General features: G+C 37.5%; 1 protein-coding gene across 2 annotated transcripts in view; it reads right to left on the bottom strand.

Moving 5' to 3' along the window:
• The window catches only part of LOC136782712 (receptor-type guanylate cyclase Gyc76C-like), a 46,724-nt gene that overhangs the window by 5,338 nt on the left and 15,858 nt on the right, over nt 1–25,528 (bottom strand). For both annotated transcript variants that reach the window (XM_066742326.1, XM_066742325.1), the window contains exons 3-11: nt 20,692–21,118; nt 16,166–16,363; nt 1,965–2,271; nt 1,685–1,831; nt 1,409–1,602; nt 1,162–1,321; nt 894–1,048; nt 438–725; nt 52–312 (exon numbers count right to left, since the gene is read on the bottom strand). In XM_066742326.1, coding sequence (XP_066598423.1) covers nt 52–312; nt 438–725; nt 894–1,048; nt 1,162–1,321; nt 1,409–1,602; nt 1,685–1,831; nt 1,965–2,271; nt 16,166–16,363; nt 20,692–21,075 — 2,094 coding nt within the window. In that variant the 5' untranslated portion in view covers nt 21,076–21,118. The remainder of the gene's footprint in view (nt 1–51; nt 313–437; nt 726–893; nt 1,049–1,161; nt 1,322–1,408; nt 1,603–1,684; nt 1,832–1,964; nt 2,272–16,165; nt 16,364–20,691; nt 21,119–25,528) is intronic.

Below are 25,528 nucleotides of genomic sequence, written 5' to 3' on the forward strand. Positions count from 1 at the left end.
TTACTTTACCACAAAGCTATCAGTGTAAGAACCATCTGCAACTGTACTCACGTAAAGACTTCCTTTGGCACAATAATCGGTGATTAATAAGATTCGCATCGGTTCAACGCAGGCACCGATGAAAGAATTAAGATTGCCATGTCTAATTTCTCGCAAAATTCGCATTTCTTTCATGACGTCACGGGAAATGTCTTTTTTCTTAGAAAATTTCAACTCCTTTATTCTCACCACTACGCCATGGTAATGCCCAGTTTGTGCAAATACCTGTCCACCGCATCTTGATTCGTAGGAGATGGCACTAACTAAGCTTAACTGTGGATCACAATAAAGGCTTGTGTTTAGTTGCGAATGAAAGGTGCTCGAATCGAGGTGAATAATATATGTATATGTATACAGATTTATACAATCACGACGAATGGAGTGGAATTTCGAGTTACCTTACTGGGAGAGGACATCATATTATCAAGATGAGGATAACCATGTATTTCACTTGGATCAATCTTCCACAGTAACCCTTCTATCTCTTGTTCTATTTTCCATCTCCTGTATATACTCATTGTAATAACAGCAGCACAGAAAAGTAGAACAGCCAGTATTCCAGCAGCAACGATGCTTCGTAGATGAGTATCATCTTTAGGACAATGTTCATTGAGAAAGCCACAGCCAGGCTCAGCTTCCGGTTTATTCTTCCCAGGCCAATCTACAGCTTCCGAGGGCCTGTATACCTGCAAACAGATTGTCCATTCAGTATAGAAATTCTCAATACCAGAAATATTATGCTGAGGCTACACGAATGTAGGTCAATGAAGCGTTTGAAATGAGAAAACGAGCTGTAATTAATTTGCTCGAGAGAATTGAAGTATTATCACGAATGCTGTAAACAACTCACTCACTAGAGTTTCACCCTGCTGGAATTGACCGACAGGCTTCATTTGGTAATCACAGGAGAAGTTGTTCATACGGAAAGGATCTTTTTTCAAGGCAAGTACTGAAAAATTTCCTTCGGAGTCACCAAATTTGTCCAGTTTTATGGTAGCCCCACTTACACCTGAATGACAAACATTCGTGTTCAATGATCAAACTCTGTTTGTATCTTACGTCAGATAGAAAAATTAAAATGTTTCTGCTAAAAATAATGTTTTTAATTTCGCACAGACTTACTCTGATACGTGTGATTTTTAATAATGGTTTCTATTATTTGTGTGCCATTTCCAGCAATTTCTTCCAGTGTGTGGTCTGGCTGATCACGTAGAAGCTGATCGAGGGCTCTTGCATATAATTTCAGTGAATCATAAAGATACGCAGCGTGTATGGAGACGTACTGGAACAAAGAATCGTTATAAGAATAATAAATTTCCAATAAAAAAACTCTGACAAAAATCCCACTCTGTGCTTTGTATATACCTACCTTCTCGTATTTCCTTAAAAGTTCTGGAATTACAAATTTAAATGGGTCCCTGCTACTGTACTCTCTGACCTTCTTAGTGAATTCTTCATAATTTTGGGTAGGTGGAGTGGAGACTACCACCATTAACGAACGTGCCCTTTTCAAAAAGTCCTTGGGCTCGAGACAGTTCTTGAGATTATCAAAGTGTTCTGGCTCTGAAATTAGAAAATTAAACGGTAAATTAATTAGACCACAGCAAAACACAAACATGAAAGACAAAATCCACTATTCTCTTACTCCACAAATATTTCTGTGCTTCTCGTGGCGAGTACGTCATCATATCCACGTGTATAACCATATATTCCCCATTATCGAGCAGCCTTTGATTTTGCATGGAGTTCATCATGTCTATGAGTGACATGGCGGTGCCCAAAAATATATAAACTGCAAGGACGAATGTTGAATAAAATGTGAGACAAGAATGAAATAAATAGAGAGAGAGAGAGAGAGAGAGATAGAGAGAGAGAGAGAGAGAGAGAGAGAGAGAGAGAGAGAGAAGTTTGAAAAATGAACCAACTCCTTGTCATATTCTTCGTCTCCTGTATGAGCTGGAACCAAACGCTGACTTGGCAGCATGGTAGCCTCTCCTCGCAGCAAGTGTGTCGATCCTCGACCGTCCTGTAGTGATTCACGGTGAGATTGTGCTTGGTAGCCTGGTCCTCCAGGGACTTTGCCACCGTGGACCACGCGCTCTCAGTGATAATGGTGAATTTATTCCAGCCATAATGCAACAGCAATGCGATAACCGATTTCGTCACTTGAGTGTCCGGAGGCTCCGTTCTGGCAAAGGTACTGACCTTAGAGGCCTTGTAATCCGAACATTTCTACAAACAAACAAAAATTAAACGTGTTGAATCGATCGTTGATTTTCTAGAGACGATATTGAGTAAACGAAGAAAATTGAAGGATTACTGGATGCTGAGGAGAGAAGCTGAAGAGGGAGAGGAATGAAGGAAGACAAAGAGGAAGAAAAAGAGAAAAGGACACAGAGAGCTAAAGTAGACTGCATCGGATGGCATGGTGTGTGGCATGGTTAAATATAAACTGGTGATCCGTGGAGGTGGATGGTGGTGAGGGGGAGTGGTGCAAGATAGCGAGGGGCAGTGTGGGGGGAGGGAGGCTCGTAGAATGAACGGGCAATTCTCTCGGTGCACGTAGAGAGACAGAGAGAGAGACAGAGAGAGAGAGAGAGAGAGAGAGAGAGAGAGAACGTACGGAGAATACTCCGTGCACTGAAATCTGACAAGGGCTCATTAACATATAAATTAAACGCGACAACTGCTGGTCAGTTCTGCTTTGATCGACCACCGCCAACATGAAAATTCTTTTTTCTTCATTTCCCCCGCAACTTTTCTCGAACCATCTCGTCGAATCACCAGGAAACGTTGTGGTTTCAACGAGATAAATAAATAAATAAAAATACAAGAAAAAAGAGAGCAAAGACTGTGTGGTCCACTAAGAATTGCGAGTCGGAGAGGCAGTTAGGGTCGGATATTACGAAGACGATGCAGTAAAATGGAAGCTGTTGGGAAGAGAGCGAGTGCAGGCTCTGGGCCAGACAAGGGGCACAGGCGAAACACGCAGGTAGTCAGAAACACAAAATTGAGCCGGTTGCAGTTTCTCGGTTATCCTGGTTCGTCGACTATGCCTCGAGATGTAGTGGGCTTTGGTCATTGCCGGCTCGACGTTGTGTGTTATTCTGGGCTGCACTCGGCTATATTTAGAAGAGACCACCTTGAGGGAGTCCGAGTCTCTCTCGGACTCGAGAGAGCTGCTCGCCGTGCTCCTCTACGCTTTCCACTCTGCCCTGCCCAGCCTCAATGTCTACACGTCTGCCTCTTGTGCTCTCCGCTAATTTCTCAACAGCCAACCGAGTTGCGCAATCTTCCTCCACCAACCATATAACCACCATATATTTTCGCCACACTTTCCTCCCACATTCCTCGATGATTCATATGCAAAGTCCCAAACGACAGCCTCCAAGGGTTTAATCAATGAAAATGTTTGATGGAACACAAAAATGTAGAAAACATTGAAGTTCTACAATTTTCTTCATCTTTTTTTTTTTATTGATACAAAAACTTTGCTGCTATTTTTTAAATCTTTTCTATACAGTTTTAACAACCACTTCCTATGTCATCGAGATTTGAGATGTATAAACTGTGGGAATTAAGAAAATTACCTCGATTTAAGAGCGAAGAATGAAATCGAGGCCTCGTACGATTAAAAATAACAAAAACCCAGGCAACGATCGTAAGAAAAAGGACTCGACAGGACTCGGTCGTAAGGATAAAGTTGCGCAATCTTTTTCTCGGCTGCCAATGGGAGCCGAGGAAATTTTTGCGTTGTTTTGCCAGTTTTGCAACAATCGTTGCTGCAGTGGAAGGGCTTAAAGGATGACGAAGAAGGGGGAAGGGGGAAGGGGTGAAGGGGGGAGGAATGCGAGGTAAGAGGCTGGAACACAGTTAAGGGTCGGCTCTTTAGTTATAAATTATGAAATATAAAAAGTTGAAGTTGAGGATGAGGAAAGAACGGTGGGAAGTTTGCTGATTAGGACCGGATCGAAAAGGACGCGACGGTCCACGATGGGATCTGCAGGTCCTTACGACCAGATTCTGATTCGAGGGGAATGGGGGATGGTACCGAAGGACGAGAAAGAGGTTGGGAGTGGGGGGGATTTGCAGCAGAAAGCAAAGATCGCTTCCTGGAATTCGCGAGCGTGTGAACGGCTGGTGAAGCGTGTCGTGGCAGTTAATGGCCGCTATTAGTGTTCGAGGGGGACCGTTTACATCCAAGTGATCTCGGCAGACGACGCAAGGTGCGGGCGTGCCGCGGATAAATTCGCTGCCTTTCCGTTCTTTGCTACCGAAGCCATTTTTATCGACCCTAACCGATAAACTTCCTCTCCTTCCACTCTGTACTTCCTTTGTTTACTTCTACCCCCCCTCCCCCCTTGTCTATATCGTGTGATTGGTACAACTTTGTAATACTCTAAATTTATGCACACACATATATATATTTTAATAATTAACGATTTTATTTAATATACTTTTTTTATCAACGTTGAAAATAGTTAATAAAAAAATATATATATAAATTCAATTATAAATGAACTAGAAATTAATAACGATCGAACGACAGCTTAAATTAGTTATGAAAAGTTTGCAGTCTCCAGGACCGACCGAGTGCTCGAATTATAAATAAGGTTTTTGAGAGCGGTGTGGCTCGGTATATATATATATATATAGCAATTATGCCCTTTGAGCGATCGGTATATCGAGTAGGAAGAGTAGCAGACTTATGGTGGGTGGTTTGTATTTTTAGATTGCAAGTAGAGAGAGCTCTGAAACTGACTCAATGGAGCAGTCGTTAACTTTTCCTGTCAATGACAACAACTCGAATCGTCTTTGGAGAACCGTCGTCTTCCATCGAGTCAAGGTCACGATCAAAAGTAGTCACTCACTCGTGCCACATTTCACGGTTGTTTGGCCTTTTTTACGCTGCGGACCGTTCATCGAGCAAACATCGATGAGAAATTCATTTAAACGTAGCTGTTTTTTGCTCGAATATCTTACGTAATCTTCCTCTCGTTGCGCTCCGCTTTAATCGTGTCGAGACTTGGAATTAAAGTCTCGAAGTTTCAAAGTGCTTTAAAATCTTCCGTTATTAGAACGTGCGACGCAACGTGGCTCGCCGCGTGCGTTTCAATTGCTGAATTATTTTGGAATTTTTAGGGCGACGCTCGAAATCGAGGCTGCTGCCTCTTATTGCTGCTGGGTTTAACTTTGCCACTTCTGTTTTATGATTGAGTATTTCTAATCATTCGAAACTAGCATACTTTATGCTTTATCGATATCGAGTATACACAAAACTCTTTATTGTTGTTTGAAATAAATTAAACATAATATATATTATATGGTTACTTTTTTTAATCACTATATATATATATATATATATATTATAAATATACCAAGTATATACAGAAAAATTATTATTTTTATGCGAGATAAATCAAGTATAATTTCTAGCTACTTATTTTAATCATTATATATGCTTCTAATTAATCGAAAAGTATCTTTAAATTTCCTCATTTATTTGTCTTTGTAAAAAGTTGGGAATCCTATAGTGACAAGTGAGAAATCCTAAGGCGAGACATTGGCTCTTCAAGTCGGAAAATGAAAGTGAAAAACGTGTGGCGCGGCGTTTAACGAGGGAGCATAGAGTACGAACGAAATACAGGGGGGAGGCGTGTATCGAGTGGAGTTCACGCACGCACGCAAGAACGGCGCCTTCATTTATTCATAAATCAACGATCTCTATTTATAGCTCAGCGGACAAATAGTCGACTCTTGTATCCTTGAATAACGAAATGGGAATTAATGCGGCCCTGATAAAAAGACGCTAGCCAAGCGATTTTAGCGCTCGATATCTGCTACACGCGTACCAAAATGGCGGATTTTCAAGAAATCCTCCAGTTCTCCACGCGGTTCTCCAATAACAAAATTCTGCAGTGTCCCTGCGTGCAATCTCGAGATGGAGCGAAACGAGCGAATGAAAAACTCTTAAAATAGCGATAAATCTAGATAAAGCCTGCGATTTGAATACATTACGCCAATGCTATATATAGCTTTAAAGGGCGAGCGTGAAAACACATCTTTATATTCGTCTCACTCGCATAGTCATTCATAGCTGAGTTACGGAGGACCACGGTTTAAGAGCCTCGATCTTATTTTACGGATAAATCTGGTTATCCACTTTTCTTGTCACGCGTTACGTCATTTCCGTTGCGACGAGGTCATCGAACCCTTAAAATATGTGCGTTTCTACAGCCGAAAAGCGCCGGAGGAAAATTCAGCAAAGCAGAAATCAAAATACGTGCTGCACGAATCTGGCAAAAAAGAAACTGTTTTCTGGCAGAATTGTGGAAGAGATATATATATATATAAATAAGAGATTTTTAGGTTAAACGTGATAATTGAGCGATAAATTTGTTCGTTAACGAATTCAGCTTTTTTCGGTAAAAAGAGACCGTTCGAAGGAGAAAGTAAATTATTGAGTTTTCAAATGATGCAGTAAAGTCAATAATTAATAGCTTTGCTCTGCTGGCCCGAGTTGTGCGAGCCTGCAGGAAATTAAGGAAAGTTGTGAGTGGAAAAAGTGGAGGATGCAGGTAGTTTGATGGCGAGTCGACGAAACGGGATTAACAAGTTTAATCGTTGCAGTAATATAATGATAATGCTTCGTTATTGTGCAAATTATGTAAATGCAGTTGGAAAAATGAGAAGAGTGGATAGAAAGAGAAATAAAGAGGGTGCGGTATATATATAGCACCTATATCTATAGGGAGAACGAAGCTTTTCGTTTTGGTCGACGATGATAAGATGAAGAAGTATGGGGAGGAAAAGGAAAAGGGGACGAGATAAAACGGAATTGAATGGAAGAGAGAGAGAGAGAGAGAGGATAAAGGAGAAAACACGTGAGGACGAAACTTTATTCATGCATGCACTTTGCTCTCGTCCAGTCTGTAGGATCCAGCAGGATCCATAAAACAGTGGAACTGTATATGGACGCAAATGTTTCAAGATTTTTTATAAATAAAAAAAAGAACGATAATGAACCTCATAGTCCAATTCTCAATAATTTTTGCAAACTTAATATCTTGATACTCTCGTAATCAAACATTTATTATATATATAATAACAAAGAATTTTGAAAACTTTGATCTTAATTCCCAAGTACCACTACATCAGCGTTGATAAAGTTGGTTAAAAAATGTTGAATAAAACTGAATTGACAAAATAATCAATAAAAATATTTCAACATTTTCAAGTTTATAAAAAAAATTTCGAAAATAAACGATAAAAAATGAAGTTACCTCATCAACTTTCGTTTAAAATAAATTTATATAACTAAGAATCTTTGAGAAGGACGCTCGTATAACCAAAAGGGTGAACAGAAAAGTTAACAAGGGGGAGAGGTTTAATGGATAGAAACAATGAAAAGCTTTGGTCAGAGAGGCAGTGGTCGAGTGTAAAATCATTTAGAGATGTTTTTAGCTGTGGGTCATCAATTCTGTTGTCCCTGGTTGATACCAGGAGCTGTGGGACCGCAGCACGATATGCTAATGCGGTTTCGTGAAAGAATGTTGCCGATCGTTCGGTGTTGGGAGCGAGTGAGGTAATTTGTTGGGTCTACATTCGGTTAGATCGTTCTGCATCGGAACGAACATCTCTATTCACAAAATGCTACAAGCGCCTAATGCGTGTAACAAAAGACCCATTCGTGGCTCGGTTAGTCCGGATTAGTCATAGCTGAAAGGAAGCGAGTTGGCTCGTTAATAAAGCGCTTTATTTTTGCATCTCTAGCTGGAACTTTCTGACCTAATTGGGTGGTCGACGTGGTTGGTGAAAGACAGAGAGAATTTTTAAGTTCATTAACGATGCAGTTTATATCCGGATTTAACCTAACCTCTCTCTCTCTCTCTCTCTCTCTCTCTCTCGTTCTAGGCCAATCGAGTGATCGTTTCGGTCATTAGCAAAAGGGAACAGTAGGTTCATAAACGATATAGTCGTATCCGCGTTAATCAGGACAGTTGAAAGGTGATCGGGTGGTTCTACAATTTACTGATTAAAATTTTCCAAAACACATATGTATATACATTAAAAATGAAGAAAGAGAACACTTTGGACCAACGGATACTTTGGAAAGGCATGAATGAGCGTTGGAGGGTTCTTCGCGACGGGCTTTGATCCGGAAAGCATGGGAATGCGAATCGGTGATGAACGAAGGTTGGTGGTTGTGGTGCAGTGGATTCACACGAGTTCTCGGATGGGATGGGATGCACGCGGCATGGGAAGACGCTTCGGGCACTCGGATGGGGAAAGAGAGGCGCGGATTTCTCTGTATGTGTGTGTGTGCGTGCGTGAGTGTGCGTGAGAGATAGCGAGAAGGCAAAATCCAACGGCGCTGCTTCGTGTTCTGTGTCGCTCGGTTCTCCAAGCAATAGCCCAGCCCGGGCTAAATATAGACGGCGATAAACACTGGCAGTTAGTAAGCAGAGTTGTAGCACCGACCGTTCGTTTCTTCCTTCGTTTCTTTTCGTATCCTTCGATACGTATGGCTACTTCACAGGTCCACCGCCTCCCCCCCCCCTCCCCTCTCCACCCTCCCTCTTGCTCCAATAGACCCCTTCATCCATCACAGACACTTCCTGTCTTTCATGATTTGTTATATTTATATAAAGAAGAGGTTTTGTGCAACTTTCATCATTTTCCTCGATTTTATTTAATTTTCCATCATTATATATATATATATATATATATATATATATGTTGCATTTATCCTCCCTTTTCCTACATTTTTATTGCAGCCATCACGTTGCGCAATTCAAAATTATTCTACCGGTGATATGTGATAAGGCGATTCTATTTATAGATGGGTTTTTCAGGCTTTATTTGATTTTTCCTGTTGATTGAAGGCGATGGAATAAATAATGACGAAAGTGTTGAAACACTGTGTATTAGGCCAGCTTATTCCTTTCCCGATTCAGTCTGCACTGGCGGAGTAATTTCTCGGTTAAATATAACCAGCGATAAACACAGTGATGAGTATATACCAGTGCCTAAGTATCTTTGGACATGTGCTTGGCTGATAAGGAAGACGCGCTGTAGTAATGTATAATTATTGTAAAACGTTCGTAACAGCCAAGCTAGGAATTTCGACAAAACATATACATGCTTCGAGATAAGATATTAATTTACTGGTCGAATTTTTAGCACCGAAAATTCTCAGCTTTTTACTCGTGTTATATATAACATGTACTTTGAAATGGTTGACACGAGCTTTTGCGTGGATAGAACATTTTTCACACAGACTTTTGATTGGTATTTCTGAAATGGAGCACGTTCGTTCTTTTATTTAAAAACAGAACCACTTTTAAATTTTTTGCTTGATTTAATTAATGAGTAATTTTAAAAATGTAGCTTGAAAATTTCGGAATAATAAAAAACTTGGAATTCTTCTGTGAAGAAGTCATATGATTGCAAAAAGAAAGAAACTGAAAAGTTTATCTAACTGATACAAAAATTGAAAGAAACTCTATTCTGAAAAATACATAATAATACAAATCTTGAAGCCTTTCATAAAAAAGTCGCGATTATAAATAAATCTTTGCAGTAAAATGACTCCGTTTTGCGTTGGTACGAGTACAGAGATTTCACTGTGAAAAAATTGCATTTCTCGTGGTTAAAACCGCCAGACTTTTGGTAACAATGATTTTCAGGCTAGAAATCTTATCACTCGGTTTACCATGTGGCTGATAAACACGTTATATTAAAAAAAATTCAATTAACCCTTTGCGGTCGTATGTGTTATATATGTATACTCTCACCTACCAAAGTTTTTTTAACATTTTGTTTATACGTCTGTTCCAGGTCACTGGAGCAATAAGGAACCATATACTATTCTTTCATTGTATTAATCCACGTATCAATTATTTATATTTTCTCATTAAATTAAATTAAAACAGATTTTTCTATATACATATATTTATTTACAAAATATTAAAAAAATCTCGTTTACCCTTCATAAACTTTCATATTATATCATCACTCGATCAACAGAAATTAAATCCAACCAATACGACACTTGGTCTAAATTTAATACTACCAAAAAAAGAGTTGTATTCAAAAAGAAAATTTTTCAACTGTTTAAACCTTGTAAAGTAATTAAAATAAAAATTACAGATAAACTGGTAGAAAATTGAATGTTCAATCGCTGTTTTGTTACTGTCGAGTCAATTAACGGGCCACGAATATACTGTTAACGCTGAAGGCACGTATGATCTGTATCGTAGATGCGGAAACGATGATCAGCGAATAGTAAATAGCGACCTTGCATCGATCCTTAGAACGCTGCATAATAGCTGGTGTAGTGCCACGTGCCTCGTTACTTAATATCGAGAATATTATTGCTCCGGATGATGCAAACAAAATTTCAGCAGTGACGTTGTGTTTTTTGCAACGTGAGTCACAACATTTTTCTTGCCTTTTTTTTCACCAATTTTTTCGATAAAAAATACCCGGACGTAACAGTTTATTACGCAAGTGTGTCTTGGTGCGTCAAAAATTACATATCGTCTAATTATAATAATTCTTTGTTTTTTAATCTGTCGATAAAGAAAATTGCACTCGCGAATATCGTGCTTTGTACGTGAATCGAGTCTATTTTGCAAATTGGATCGATTTGATTGATTAATTTGCTCATAGGATTAATTTAATTGAAATAATTGGGTGGGTAAGGTAGTGGTTGGAGAATTTTTTTTCAATAGGGGGGGGGGGGGGTAAGGGTGTACGAGGGTTTTGTAGTATAGGTGCACACGTAAACTGGCTATAGTGGTATATCGTAAAACTGGAGGAAGCCGTCATAAGCGAATCATGCATTCTTGTTGAGTAAACGATTACGCGTTGGTACGCTGGTCCCATAATTGGGGCCGGCCAATTAAGGGTTAATTGAGTGTATTTTATCCTGAAACCGGCCACATCGTCGTCACTTAAGGCGGTATCCACATTGTCAAAAGCCAAAGTGTGTGTTTATACTTGTATATGTGTGCCATCCTAACGATGTAGTCTATGCTCGCTCGTTCCCTTACCCCCCACCCCCCCCCCCCCTCACGCAATTATTACGTTCCATTATTTGAAAATAACACTCGGGAGACTCTCTCTCTCTCTCTCTCTCTCTCTCTCTCTCTCGTTAAAAACCAAAGACTATTAATACTAAACAAATCATTGAATACGACGAGGCGTTTTCAATTAACCAAAGCTATTATTTCATTTATTTCAGCAAACCACATTTACAGCTTCATTAAAAATTCAAATTTTTAATATAAAAAAGTCAAAGAATGTTGAACAAATAATTTAAATGGAAATAGTCTGTACAACTCGAAAAATGATTAATATTACTTTCAAGAAAACTTGAATTTGATTCCGCATTGTTTTATCATCAAAATTTAATATTCTCAAATGATTAAACTAAACTAAAAATTCTGTAACAAAACTTCAGTAATTTAATAGAATAAACAAACATGAAATAGGTTAAATAAATAATTTGCTGCAGCATAAAAATTGTCCAAATCATAAATATATCAACGTTTTGCTTCGATAAGAATAAATTTTCCTCCGGAGTAACTTTAATCGAAAATTCATCCCCGCAAAAAGGGGTGAAGTTTGAAACACGATGCAGGGTTGTTGCAAGAGCAAATGGTTGGTTCTATCAACGATTGGAACGATATTATTCTATCGGCGGCGCATTTGCATGAAAACTGCTGATTCCCCTGACCTTCGCGGTCTATTTATAACCGAGCCTGTTGATGTCCCACGCAGTCGCGCTCGGACGCTTACCTGGTCCGACCTGAAGAGTCCAAACGAGGCTCTTTCACCTCCTCCTCCTCCTCCTCCTCCTCCTCCTAGCATGACACCGATATCTCACGGTCCTCGCTCTCGCTCCCACCGCACATACACGAATTTTCTCATTTCTCCCCGAATCCGCTTTCCAGCAAAACTCAATTAATTCCTCCGAGTCCATCGATAATGTCGCTCGACTATGATAAATCGAAGCAACCGACTATAAAAATTAGTGTAGTCATCGGTTTCCTATACACTCGACGCGCGAGCACGACTCTTTGCTTCGCAGCATTTTTCGTTTTATTTCGTACAAGCGTTAGAACACTTTTCTTTCTCTCGAGACGCACTTTGCTCGTCGGTGTTTTTCCGATCAAAACAAAAGGCTGCGGATTTAAAATAATCCTACACTGCTTAATGATTTCAGCTGTAGAACAGACGTCGAGCTGCGAGAGGGAATTGCGTTTCTTTCGATCGGACCGGAATTGAACTCTTTCTGCAGCAAATATAACGCTGAAAATGTGACTGTTCGACATGTATAACTGTGATACGTATCTCTGGGATTATGTAAACTGTTTTAGTCATTCTTGGATTTATTCGAGAGTTTTGCATTTTTATATTATTCTTAATTATTTGCCATTTCAGTGAATCGTTCGAAAGACAAATATATTAGAAAATTGACTTTTTATTAGATTTGGTACGATTTGATTTTAATAGATTGGATTCTTGATGATTTTTTTTAATTACTCGTTGATTTAATATTAAAGTTTATATGGTTGTGTTGTTTAAAAAATAAAAAAGCAATGGTAAATTCAATAATATTTGCATCGAACGATAATTCTTCGTTGATCGAGTATTATTGTTTAACCTGTTCTTTTTTAAATTACTCTTGTGACACTATGCAGTATACATTTATTGTTCTTAAAAATAATTTGTAACGAGTAAATATATAATATACAAAAATCACGAGTGTGTAATTGATCTAAAACAATAAAAGGGTAGTAGATTAATTGATATTTATTAAACGATGATTGCTCGATAATTGAATACGAGACTTCAAGGATCTCTTGGGAGACAAACAAGGTGATCTTTCTGTTACAGAGAACAATAGGAGCATCCACGTTACATCCGGTTTTAAAGCAGATATATTCATTTACAAGGAGATCTGTGTAATGAGCTTTGGTCTAGCACTGGCTCGACAATCTCCATCGAGAAGCTTGCGGTGTATTTATAGTGCTGGAAATTGAATCGTTATTTTCATGCTGTAATAAATCATATAAATTGTGTCTAAAAAGTACAAAGTGAAGTTAGTTGAATAGTAATAAAATGAATCTCTCTTGGTGTACACTTGCAATCAATTTCAAATCTCAATAATAAAACTGCAGTTATACAACGAATTAATATTTTCTTATCAATCGAATCATTATTTTCCTGCTGCAATAAACCATACAAATTATATCTCAAAAGTGGAAAGTGAATTTAGTTGAGAAGCAACAAAATAAATATCTCACAGTACACACTTGCATTCTATTTTAAAATCCAACAATAAAATAGCTGTTACATACGAGTTAATATTTTATCCAACCACTGAGATACACAGTGTTAGACTGTCGTCGGATAGAAAAATATCGTGAACTGAATACACTCGACTGGATCGTGTGACGAATGTATATATGCTTGAATATTATTATAATTAATAAACTAATTAGCATAAAGCATTCCTTCCACTCTTTTTCCTTATTTATCCTACAGCTTCAATTTGTAATATATTCATGAGTTTCGCTTTGACTTTTATAATTCGTCGAGCCTAACAAGGCACATAGCTTGGAATTGTCGTATTGTACAGAAAATTCGCTTCGATAGAGGAGTTTGGGGGTCAAAGGTCCCTCGTGGATCCTGATTGGTCAATAACCAATGGAAGTTTTTACAGTCGTGGAAAGTTTCGAGAACAGTGTCACGTAAACCTTTCCCACGTGCTCGCAATTGGACTGAAAAACCTTCGATTTCAAACGGCCTACATCATCCCGAGAACTGGACCTGGACAAATATGAGAAAGTGGCACGCAACCTGGAATATCGGCTAATTTATTTGAATTCGAGGTCGAAAAAAAGAAACGATGCTGCTGCTCAAACATCTTCGAGTTCTCGGCAGGCTTCTTAAAATAATACGTCCCCAGTTTTCCACTAAATTATTTCATCAACTCCATTCGATTTATCATTCTCTAAACCCATTTTTTACCATTACTCGATGATCGTTCCTTGTGCAAAAAGTTGGAAATTGATAAATAAAATTGGAAACCGATAAAAATAAATGAAAGAGGGGGGGGGGGGGGAGGCAATTAATTGTGATATTATTAGTAAGAAAAGTGAGTAATTCGTTGATGATGGTAGTCGGAGGGAAAGCTCGGTTGAGAACTTGCAAATGAGTCGGTACTTATCGATATATTCCAGTAATACCGGTCGTCCTCCTCAGTCTCGCGAGGCAGCTCGCCTATGGCGATGCACGCTAACGATTTAACGATTTCAGATGTTTTGCAGAGTGGACTCTTCTCTTTTTTCGTGGCATAATTAAAATCACCAGTGTCCCGCTGCCCGATCAAGATCATTTACCTTCTTGCGCAACAAATCGCCAGTTTTGCCCTACAACGTTTTTTTCTCCCTTTTTATCATTCAGCTTTTTCTTCTCTCTCTCTCACACACACACACACTCACACAAATACAAACTCTTCCTCCTCTCCCTCCTTTCTTCTTATCTGTTAAGCCGAGCAAATTTATTGCACTATCGAAAGCAGATAACTCGACTCCGATTTACGGTTCTGTTTGCTTAAAATCCGCAGTAGGCAAAATAAATAAGTTGCCGCCAGTTACGATCTTCTTCGTGGCCAAGGCAAACACACTGCGAATCGATAAATTGACGGAGTCACGGCTTGCCGCTCTCGTGCCAAGTGTTGAGTAGCTGGTTAATTGATTTAAAAAAATAATAATATTCCTTTTTATTCTCCTCCGCCACATACGCGATGATAAATGTCCTTCGAATCATTCCTTCCCATAAATTTTAGTCGCTGCTAAATCACGCAAGGATGTCGCATGTTCCTGCCTCTATACATGTATATAGTTGAAAATGTGTGTGTGTGTGTGCAGAGTTTAATGCGTTTCAACGGTGATTAACGCGTTAGTCGAGATTTCATTAGAGTGGGAAATTCGAAGAAATCTGATTTTGTATCAACCTGCATAATTATTCCGTGACTCGAGATATTACAAGCTTCGAACGCACACGCAGACATTTATAGAGCGTAGCCCGTAATTATATTGTCACGCCGCGGGTGTTCAATTTGTCGGAAACCCCTCCCCCCCCCCCCCCCTCTTGCCCCTCCTAATCCATCCCTTTCATCTTTTACCTTTATATATATATATATGTATATACCTTCATTGAAGAACGCACAATCGCTCCATCTTCGACCACCCCCACCCTGAACAATCACTCCTCCCCCCTCCCGCACTCTCATTTTCCTTTTTACTATTACCAATTTACTTTGCAAAGATTTGAAAATTTTTCTAAAAAAAATTCTTTATTTGAAATTTTATTCCTCAAAATAATTATTTTTATTCCCATTTTAATCAACTTTGCAATTCTACATTTTTTTTCTTTCATAAAAACGTGAGAGATCTCCATATATTATTAGGAAGCGAGCACACTGGTGCAGAGTAACGCTGTAACAATGATTTATATAGTATAGTATGCTGAAACTATTTACTTAAGGGCACGATACCGGAAGCAACACTTGAGTCAGGATGAACTTAACCGGATGACATTACGTTTAAATGGGGCTGTAAATCGATATTACTCATCCTTGCCTCGTATCTTGTCCAAGGTTATGAGAACCACTGATACCAAGCAAAATCATAAAATATTTGTATATATACTATATATATATATACGATTTTGAAAATCAAGATTTAGAATTTAACCCTTAAATTTCAAAAATTTCGAGAATTGATTCAAGTTTACTCCGTGTTGACTTTTTGGAAAATTTAACATATAAATTAATTAGTTATTTGAAGTATGTTGAAAAAAAGGAGTAAGTAGAATATGGATTATAATATAATATATATAAATACGAGCGAGTTCTTACATAGCTGATTGAATGTTTAAATTTTAAACATTTTCAAAGATTTCTTTCTGGTTTGTTAATTCTTATTCTTTTTTTTAATTTGCATTCTAAATTGATTTGTCATTGGGGTAAATGTTGAAAAATGAAAAGGGAGTAAAATGTGGATAATAAAAGGCTGTACACAATGCACAAATGCGTTCGAGTACTTACGTAGCTGATCATGGGTATGTTGCGGGATTGAGCGACGATGGCCTCGACGTAGCAGGAGCCCTCGGGTCCAAAGAAGGCTGCGACCCCGTCGCAGATCATGTCGATCATCGCCTTGGTAGCTTCGACGGTCTCCCCCCTCGTATCGCTCCATCGCATCACCAGCCTTACATTTGGCAAAATGTTTGGATCGTTATTAATCTAAAACCAAATAAAAAAAAATATTATTATTTACTTCCAACCAAATACTCATACTTTTTTCTTCAATTATTTATATGGAACAGTTACATTTGGTTCTAAAATTCCAACGTGAAAATTCATTTATGTCAGTAAGCATAAAACAAATGAATTCTCTTTTATATAACATCATTTTGAATAAGAATAAAAGTTTGTTTAAAAAGCTTAATATCTAAGATAAACAAATTTGTATAGTTACCTTCCATGGTAAACGAAAGAAAATACAAATATCAAATACAGAGGAGGAAAGTGAAGAAATTTCCTCGAAGATTCTGGCTTTGACAGAGAATGAAATTCAGTTTAGCCACAAAGTGCAATAATTTTTAATAGCGAAAGTATCGATCGAGACGATTAACGATCCAGCATGGGACTCTTTGGCATTGAGCCAAGAGAGAAAAATGGAAACGTGGCTTGGTTACAATTGCCATTGTGTCGAGCATTCTCCAACCGAACATTTTCAATTTATCACAGCTGACATTCCTCAGGCTCACCCGGTATATCCGTCTCGCGTAGACATCACTTGGTTATTATGCAAATCTGAATTCCAGCAAACAATACTTTTCCAAGTAGTCACTCTCCTCGCTGTGCCAATTTACATGGCTCGTAATGCAACTTGAAATTATAACCGTCGGCACCGTTGAAAACTTTGCACGTGCGATAAATCCTATCACGGACCTACATTGTTGCATTATGTGGCAATTCAGGGGCGTAAAGAGAAAAGTGTGTCAGCTGATGTGAATTAAAAAAGCTCCCAGGTTTTTAATAAATTGTGCAGGGAGAAAAAACATATTTTATTCAAATAAATCTTGCTTTGAATAAATCATTTTTTATACACGTGCTTCGTGCATTCACTTGAAATTTTAATTTTTGACAAAGTTGAAAACTTGACAGGTGCGATAAATCCTATAACAACCTACATTGTTGCTTTATGTGGCAATTCAGGGGCGTAAAGAGAAAAGCGTGTCTGTCGATTTGAATTAAAAAAACTCCCAGGTTTTTAATAAATCTTGCTTTGAATAAAATAATTTTTTATACACGTGCTTCGTGGTTCACTTGAAATTTTAATTTTTGACAATGTTGAAAACTTGACAGGTGCGATAAATCTTATCACGGACCTACATTGTTGCATTATGTGGCACTTCAGGGGCGTAAAGAGAAACGCGTGTCAGCTGATCTGAATTAAAAAAGCTCCCAGGTTTTTAATAAACTGCGAACTATCGTTGAATTTTTTTTTACAGACTCTTGTGCAGTCACGCCGGAACGTGCTAATGGAAATGCAATGAGTGGAAGGCCAGAGTTAATAAATAATTGGACAATGCGATTAATGCTGTAAATTCAGTGTCACGCGTACTTTTTCTTCCAGCGAACAACGTTTACGCAATCGGTTATGAGGAATGGCTTGTATCAGGTCTAATAATAATTTACATTCAACGTGAATTACTAATTTCTTTTGTTCTTGCATGATTTATAGCAGTAATTGATGTAAATTATTTAAAACTCGTTCAGCACTTTCCTGGGGTTTGTGTCACTGTACATATTTAAAAAATTTATTTATCCGGTAAACATTTTTATTATAATAATAAACAAGTTATTCTTCGTGTAATCAATCAAAAATAGTTTCATTTTTTTGTAATGAATTATTTATTATATCAATAAATTTATTCTTTATCGTAACAAAAATGTATGCTGGTTGAACAAAATTATTTGAGCATAGAGCAATTAACACAAATATTTTGTAATCATCGATTTTACGATAATAAATAAGGTCTTCTTTGGCAAGATTAAAATATAAATGCACTTTAAATGCATAACAAATTTTAAATTTAGTAATTTACATTAAATTAAAAAAAAATTGAAAGAGAATTAGAGAGATAAAAATTGCTATCTTAGAAACGTATATATAGAATGGTCCACTCGTGGCGGCGCCATTGGCATGATTTTACCAATCAGCTTATTTTCGAGTAATTGAAGGGCGTCCGGTCGTAAAAGGCTCAGCTTGAACGACTGTCAACCTTCGGAAAAGATACGAGTTATCTGTGCAGCTACATTTTGTTTAACACAAAACCTTTCTCCTGGACAATTTTCTAATCGACTTTCTAGAAACGAATTCACGAGCTAGATCCTTAAAAGGCTGAAATTTCACCAACAGCCTATTACACAGCATACGCACAATTGAATTTTGGTTGATTTCGAGTAAGAAAAAAATGGACAATCGTTATCAAGTCTCCGAAATGCCGAGAATTTTTAAACAACTGCAATGGAAATTCCAAATGAGCTTAAAGCACGATTGTAAAAGGAAATCGATTTGATAAATATCTATTCTCTATTTACCGATCAATATTTTATACGCAACCAATCTAATTTGCACAGTACTGATATAAGAAACTTGAAAAATGATCGATTTTGAGTAAGAAAAAAATGGGCAATCGCTATCAAGTCTCTGAATGTTGATAATTATTGAACAACTGCAGGGATGGAAGTTAAAATTGTAGTTAAATCACAATTGAAAAATGAAATTGACTTCATTGAGAAAAATAATTATCTTCCATTTCCCAATACCTTGTATCAAATCAATCTAATTTACTCAGTACCAATGTAAACAAATTTTAATTCTGATCAATTTCGAGCAAGGAAAAAATGGAAAATCGTTATCGAGCCTCTGAAATGCTGAGAATCGTTGAACGATTTCAGGAATGGAAGTTAAAATCGAACTTAAATGACGATCGAAAAAGGAAATTGTCTTCATTGAGAAAATTATTTATCCCCTTTATTTACCAATGAATATTTTATATCGAATCGATCTGATTTGCTGAATATCGGTGCAAAAGAGTCTTGCAAAAAATGTTTTGCGTGCACCTGCGCGAATAGAAACGCAAACGCCACAAGCAGACATTCGCGATCGCGATGCTTACTCTTGCGTATCGCATCTAAGTATATAAATAAACGCGCTCGTAAAGCTCCTTCGTTTCCTGCACTTTTCCACGTATATAGCCTTCTCCGCGCACACCGTACTATATATAACGTTTGTACAATTCTATGCCGCAGTCATTCAAACCGATTTTTCTTCCCAGGACGTCCACCAATCGTTCCACCTTTAAATTATTCAAATCGTTCCTAGTATTTTCACTCTCCAGCTTACTTAAATGCTACTATTGCCTTATCGCAAAAGGCTAATCGAACGATGCGAACGCAGCTCAAGCCCTTTTCCTACGATCTCTAACGTTCTCCACTCTCGACACTTTTTCACTCTCTTCGCGATTTATTATTATTTCGATCTCTGCGAAAAAATCATTTTATTGAAATAAACGTTTATTCGAATTGCTGCTAATTATTTATACTTGGGATTTTAATAAAAAATTTATGGAATTTTGAAGAAAATATTTGCATCGAATAAAAAATTATTGGCGCTATTTTTAATAAAGATTTATTTCAATTAAATGAGTTTTTTTCTTAGTGTATAGTGCAATAAATTAATTCAAGCATATATGAAAGCTAATTTTATTAATTATTAAAAATGCATTATTCTTTCGAAAATCGAGCATCTTATTCGAAATACAATTTTATGAGATGGTTGATAATGCAGCGATTGCTGAAATGTGGTAGTACACTCGCTTAAACACACACACACACATACATTACTGAATTGAAGCTCGAGCAGAAGCCAATTACTCGGCATAAAGATCAAAGGAATTTTGCTGTTAATCTCTATCGGAGTACCAGTACCAATAATTACTATGAAACCGACGATTAATCTTGGATTACCGGTATCTTACTTTCGCATATTAGAAGCGAGCGTTAGCTAGATAGGATCGCGCTCACTTCGAAGTCTCGCCCGAGGGATTTGCTAAAGATCTCGTTCTCTCTCGATATAAAAAAAAAGAAATAAATAATAAAAATATTTCTCTTCCTATAAAGCGATGTCCAAGAAGACGCAAATTATTCAGGAATAGAAATTTCATTAAAAATATTAGAAAAAATCTAGAATTGCTCCACTAACCGAAGTAAAAATGTTGTTTTAAAGCTGATTCTAATTTTGAATATATTCAATATTTCTGCTTTCACACAAAATTTCACTCGAGAAAGAAATTACTCTATTCTTAATCAAAGAAAAACCTTGAAGAAGATATTAGACAGAGAGTTATGGATCAAATTATAAATACATCTTCGCTTGTTAATTTTTAGACCAATGCATCACTCTATATATCGATAAGTTAAATAATTGTTATATATAGAAAAACATTTTCACGTATAAGCGTGGAATGTAATAAATAGTGGAATCTCTGGATCGTAACCTCGTCAAGGGCCATCGAGAGTGCACCGGAAATAGCGAGACCCTGCCTGTCCTTGAGGCCGCCCTTGATGGCGGTGAGGTAGCCAATGGTGAGGTTTCGTTGGTGATTGTGATGGATCGAGTTCCTCATGAGCGCGGATTTTGGTTGGTCCCGGGTTTGGAGGTCCTGGTACCACTCGGGTCCAGAGAGTCCTGGCGGCGGCTCTGGCAGGGCCAGGACGATGGGGCTGCTGGCCAGCAGTAGCAACGACAGGATCAGGAGGATCCGCGAGCCGTTGCTTCCTGGGGGGATTCGCTGAGGATGCTGCCGGTGCTTGGAAGCTGGAGGATCCTGGCGACGGGGAGGCCTGCGGCGGCTCGGCTCTGCTAGCGGGCCGGAGCGCATGGCCGCCACCGCCACCGGTCAGCAGCGCCTCCCTCCTGCTCACCTGAAACACATTGCACAAATTTCACAACTCGCTTTATTTTCCCTGATATTTCTCCGTTCCTCCGGACGCTTTTGTCCGCTGGGAACGTTCGCGAAACGTTCCAGGAATCTATACGACTCGTATGTCTGTCATTTTAAATACTTGCGGGCAGGGTCGAAGGTTGTTGACTCGTATAGTCCGAAAGTTCGTCAGTTTACTTAGGAAAATATCCGAATGGTCCATGTTTGTCCGCTAGAAAGCATTTGGGACTCGAGTTAAAAGTTGGAACGTTTTAGGAACGTTTCCGACACATACATGTTGTTAAAAATATCAATAACTCGATCATAGATCATTGGGACTCGTGTAATGGAAAATTTCGCCTGAATTTATCCATAAAATTGCACGTTGGAGGGATTTTTTTCTCTGAAAACGAAGAAACGCTTAAATCGGCGCAGTTGTATAGAAATAGCTGGCGATAATTGAATGCAATTGTTTCTATTTGAGAAGTATAACCGATTCGGCACGCACGATACGTTTCTCACGGTTAGAGATGGCGAGCGCCTCGAGCAACGAGCCGCGGTGCACGCGAAGGAAATAAATCTTTTTAATATACAAGGAAGAAATCGGTTGCTCCAGGCGCAACCGATTCTTAGCACCTTCTCGCTTTCGCCGATTGCTATGACGTCACCGACTGCGCGAAGGGCGGATGATTTATCCCCCGGAACCTCGCATCCGTTCGCACACCGACCGAAACTTAATACCGATCACTCGCCAACTCGACCAACCAAAAAGGCCAAATACCGTTTTAATCCTCTTTCTCCACTTTTTTTCCTTCATTTGTTTTTATAATAACGAATGAATTTAAAACGAGGAGAATTGATGTAGATGCTTATTGTCCAAGGTAGATCGGTAAGAAGAAGGAGGAGGAAGGATTAATTGTTTGGGTTTTTATTATATTTTTGAGATTTCGGAATGCAAGGACGAAATTCGTCCTTGCTAGGTTCAAGGGGAGAGTATCTTGAAGTATTTGCCGATTATATCGGTAAATCGTGGTCTTTTAGGTAATTTTGTTGCTTTCTTTCCTAAACCCACATACATAACTAGATATTTTAATTTTAATAGAATGCTGCTCTACATGATCCCGGTTGAAACCGTTTCGAATCTACGCGTGGCCATTGTGGCAGAAATACACCTGTTGCTCTTACGTAATCGCTGTGTGGAGTCCGTAGGCAACGCCAACCTGTGCTACAATAAAGATGTCCTCCTTCCTCCTTGCAAAGTGTCATTCTTCTACAACCACGCTCTAAAACTTTCCCTGTAATTATTTTTTATAATTTCTCCTTTCAAACTTTGACTCGAATCTTGGTCGTTTTTATTTATTATTCATTTGGATTAATTTCGTTAATTTTGTTGTTCGTGTTGTTCCTTGTATAACTACTTACACGTTACCAGTTTATTTTTTAATTTTTTTCTTATTATTTGAAATAGTTTTTACATTTTCGTCGAATGGCTACATAGGGCTAAGTGTAGAAAAATACGTTTGTATAGATTAGGAAACTCTTTGTATTACATATATATACATGCATTATTGTAAGATGATTAAAGCGAGCATCATTATGAAATCATAAATTTTAATTCGATTTAATTTTATATACAGCAATTAATTCCTTGTTTATTCCTACTGGGCACGATTAACTTCTCCATAACATTAACTGCTTTTAGTAATTAGAGATCTTACATTGCTTAAGTCCAAGATTAAGCTTTTAAGTGGTTATATACTTGAGATAAGATATTTTTTGATAAACGAAGATAATTAGTACTTATCGCCACGATTATTAAAACAAATCATTTGAATTTCATTAAATTTGAATCAAATCATCGATGCTCCTTTGGGTATATGTATTGTATGTTAACTGCGCAAAAACGCTAAAGTTTGCTTAGTTTACATAGTATATAGTATTTATAATAACAATTCATTTTAAGTATTAGAAGAAACTAGTCTACCTGTATTTATTTACCTAGTTGTCATGGTTTGCTCTTATTTATCTAAAAATTCTTCTGCATTATTTATAATAATGTTTCCTTTCTGCGCTATTAATTCAAAATTATCTCAAATTTCATTTTTTTTATCGACTTTAATTTATTATGTTTAAATAAATTCAGCTTCAATTTGCACGATTACTCTTCAAAATAAATTTATTTATTATTATTCCTAAATAAAAAGTTTGATCGTTTTTAATTTTTTTCATAAGCATTAATTTGCACACAATTAGTATACGAATATTTTAATATGTGATGAGACCACACACTATTGGCTACTCGATGCAAAATTACAGTTTTAAAGGACTCGTAATTTAACTCTAAATGTGAAACTTAAGGAACATTTACTATCTGCATTTCTTGAGAATTAAGCCAAATCGAGCTATATATAATATATTTATTAAAAAAGAAAACTATTACCTATATACCACAATAGTCATATATTCCAGACAAAAATTTATTCTGCGATAAATATATTTTTATAAATATAAATTTGAACTCAAGCTTCTTCTTGAACTCTACAGAAATGTATGATAGTCTGTTTGTTTTGGATTCTGAACATGTACTGTTTACAAGCTTAAAAATGAGCTGGGTCTGTCGATGGAGGCGTATACGATACACACACACACACACACACACACATATATATATGTGCATTTTACAATATCGCTGTGTGTATGTAATCTGGACTCTCGAATGTGCGGTGGCTCGTGTTACAAGGTTGTAATTGAAGTACGATATGCATATATACATGTAGTACAAGATACGCGTGCGTGGACTATCTCATTATCGCACACTGTGTAGTAAAATTGAAGTCTTCCGTGACGTGGTGAGATATGCCGTTGTCACTGGAAATGTTTGAGTTCGGTTCATTAAACTATCCAACCATGACAAGAAACAAATCTCCAGTTAAAAACACTCGATTCGATTAAACTCCTTATTTCTGTACTATTCCTTTATCCAAATTCTCTAGAATTCTTCATCGACGAGCAGAAGCGAGTCGACGAGTGTCAACAAAGAGAGGGGGAAGGGGGGAGTCACACGAAAAAGAATACAAAAGCAAATACAAGGTTAAGGCCGTTTCAAAACACAACGCTCTGTTATGGTGTCTCATAAAATTCCAAGAGATAAGCTACATCGTCATTGTCGAGTAGTAAATAAAAAAGAAACTATATTACTCTCTCACCACCTCGAATTGTAAATATTGATCGCTGTTTACATCGTAGCTTTAAATTCCTGTAAATTTTTCAATATCGCAATGTTGTTTCTCCAATTAATAGATTTATCTCTTTCATAATAATAATAATCAATCAATTTCATTTTAAAGAAATACGATACTGAGAATGGGCAAAAAAGTTAACAAACGAAACCGATGTTTTGTTGCGATACAACTCCACGCAATGTAGCTGAAATTTTCCAGCCAAGGAGCTGGAAAATCCGTACGACTATTTAGCAATTAGCACGTTGTTTGTTGGCGCGAATTACCGGTGTTTCACACGTTTTCTCCGCATACAATGTACTCCGTAAAGTTGCCCATCAGATTACGCTTTATCCCTTTGCGAGGGAAACAATAGATTTCCACGTGTTGATTTTCCAACTAGAAAATAATTTTCTCCAACGATCCGCGGAGTCCCGCTAAGCCAAACTTTACAGTCGCAATAACGAGCGAATAGCACAGTGCAGGATATTTCCTCTTCGCCGTCTTTGTCCTTTTAATGACGTACGTTTTTAGTTTGAGGACGTCGTTACAATTATAAAGCAAAAAGTGGTTAATTTTTACGAGTTAACAACGATTTTCTTTGCAATTACATTATCTGGAATTTTGCCAGCATCTGCACGTTTCAAGGAAGGAATTAAAAATTATCTGAGATAAGAGAGTTATCGTCTACCGACTGATGATAAACGCGATTGCATTATCAATCATTTTTTTAAAACTGCAGCAGACTTAACATCAACTTAACACTGTTCAGCCAAGTTTGCGGAACTCTTCGATACAAATCTCTGGACAACAAAGTAGAAAAACATAAATAGGTGTGATAATAAGTTACCAGTCGGTTTGTGAATTCCAACTTAGAGTTGCATTCTTGAAAGACTTTTTTTTTTTATTCAATAATGTTAACATTTTTTATAATTTCACCGGTGCAGCAGGATTCTCAAGAATAATAATTATTTAAAATATCATTTTTTTTCTTATTTATTCAATTTGTATAGAGATTATTAATAACCAATTCTTCCATATTTATTCTCAATAGGCCTATGTGTCGTTCCGCATGATAGAAAATGCAGTCACAGCGAAAAAAGAAATAAAATGATGAGGATGCAGTCTGCGGACAGGCACGGGCTAACGCATAGAATGTGTAATGAACACAGATCACTGAGGGCGTGCTGCGT

Source organism: Prorops nasuta, unplaced genomic scaffold (genome assembly GCF_024137725.1).
Source record: "Prorops nasuta isolate Cenicafe-Biocafe unplaced genomic scaffold, Cenicafe_Pnas_1.2 PNAS00030, whole genome shotgun sequence".
In the NCBI taxonomy this organism is placed as follows: domain Eukaryota; kingdom Metazoa; phylum Arthropoda; class Insecta; order Hymenoptera; family Bethylidae; genus Prorops; species Prorops nasuta.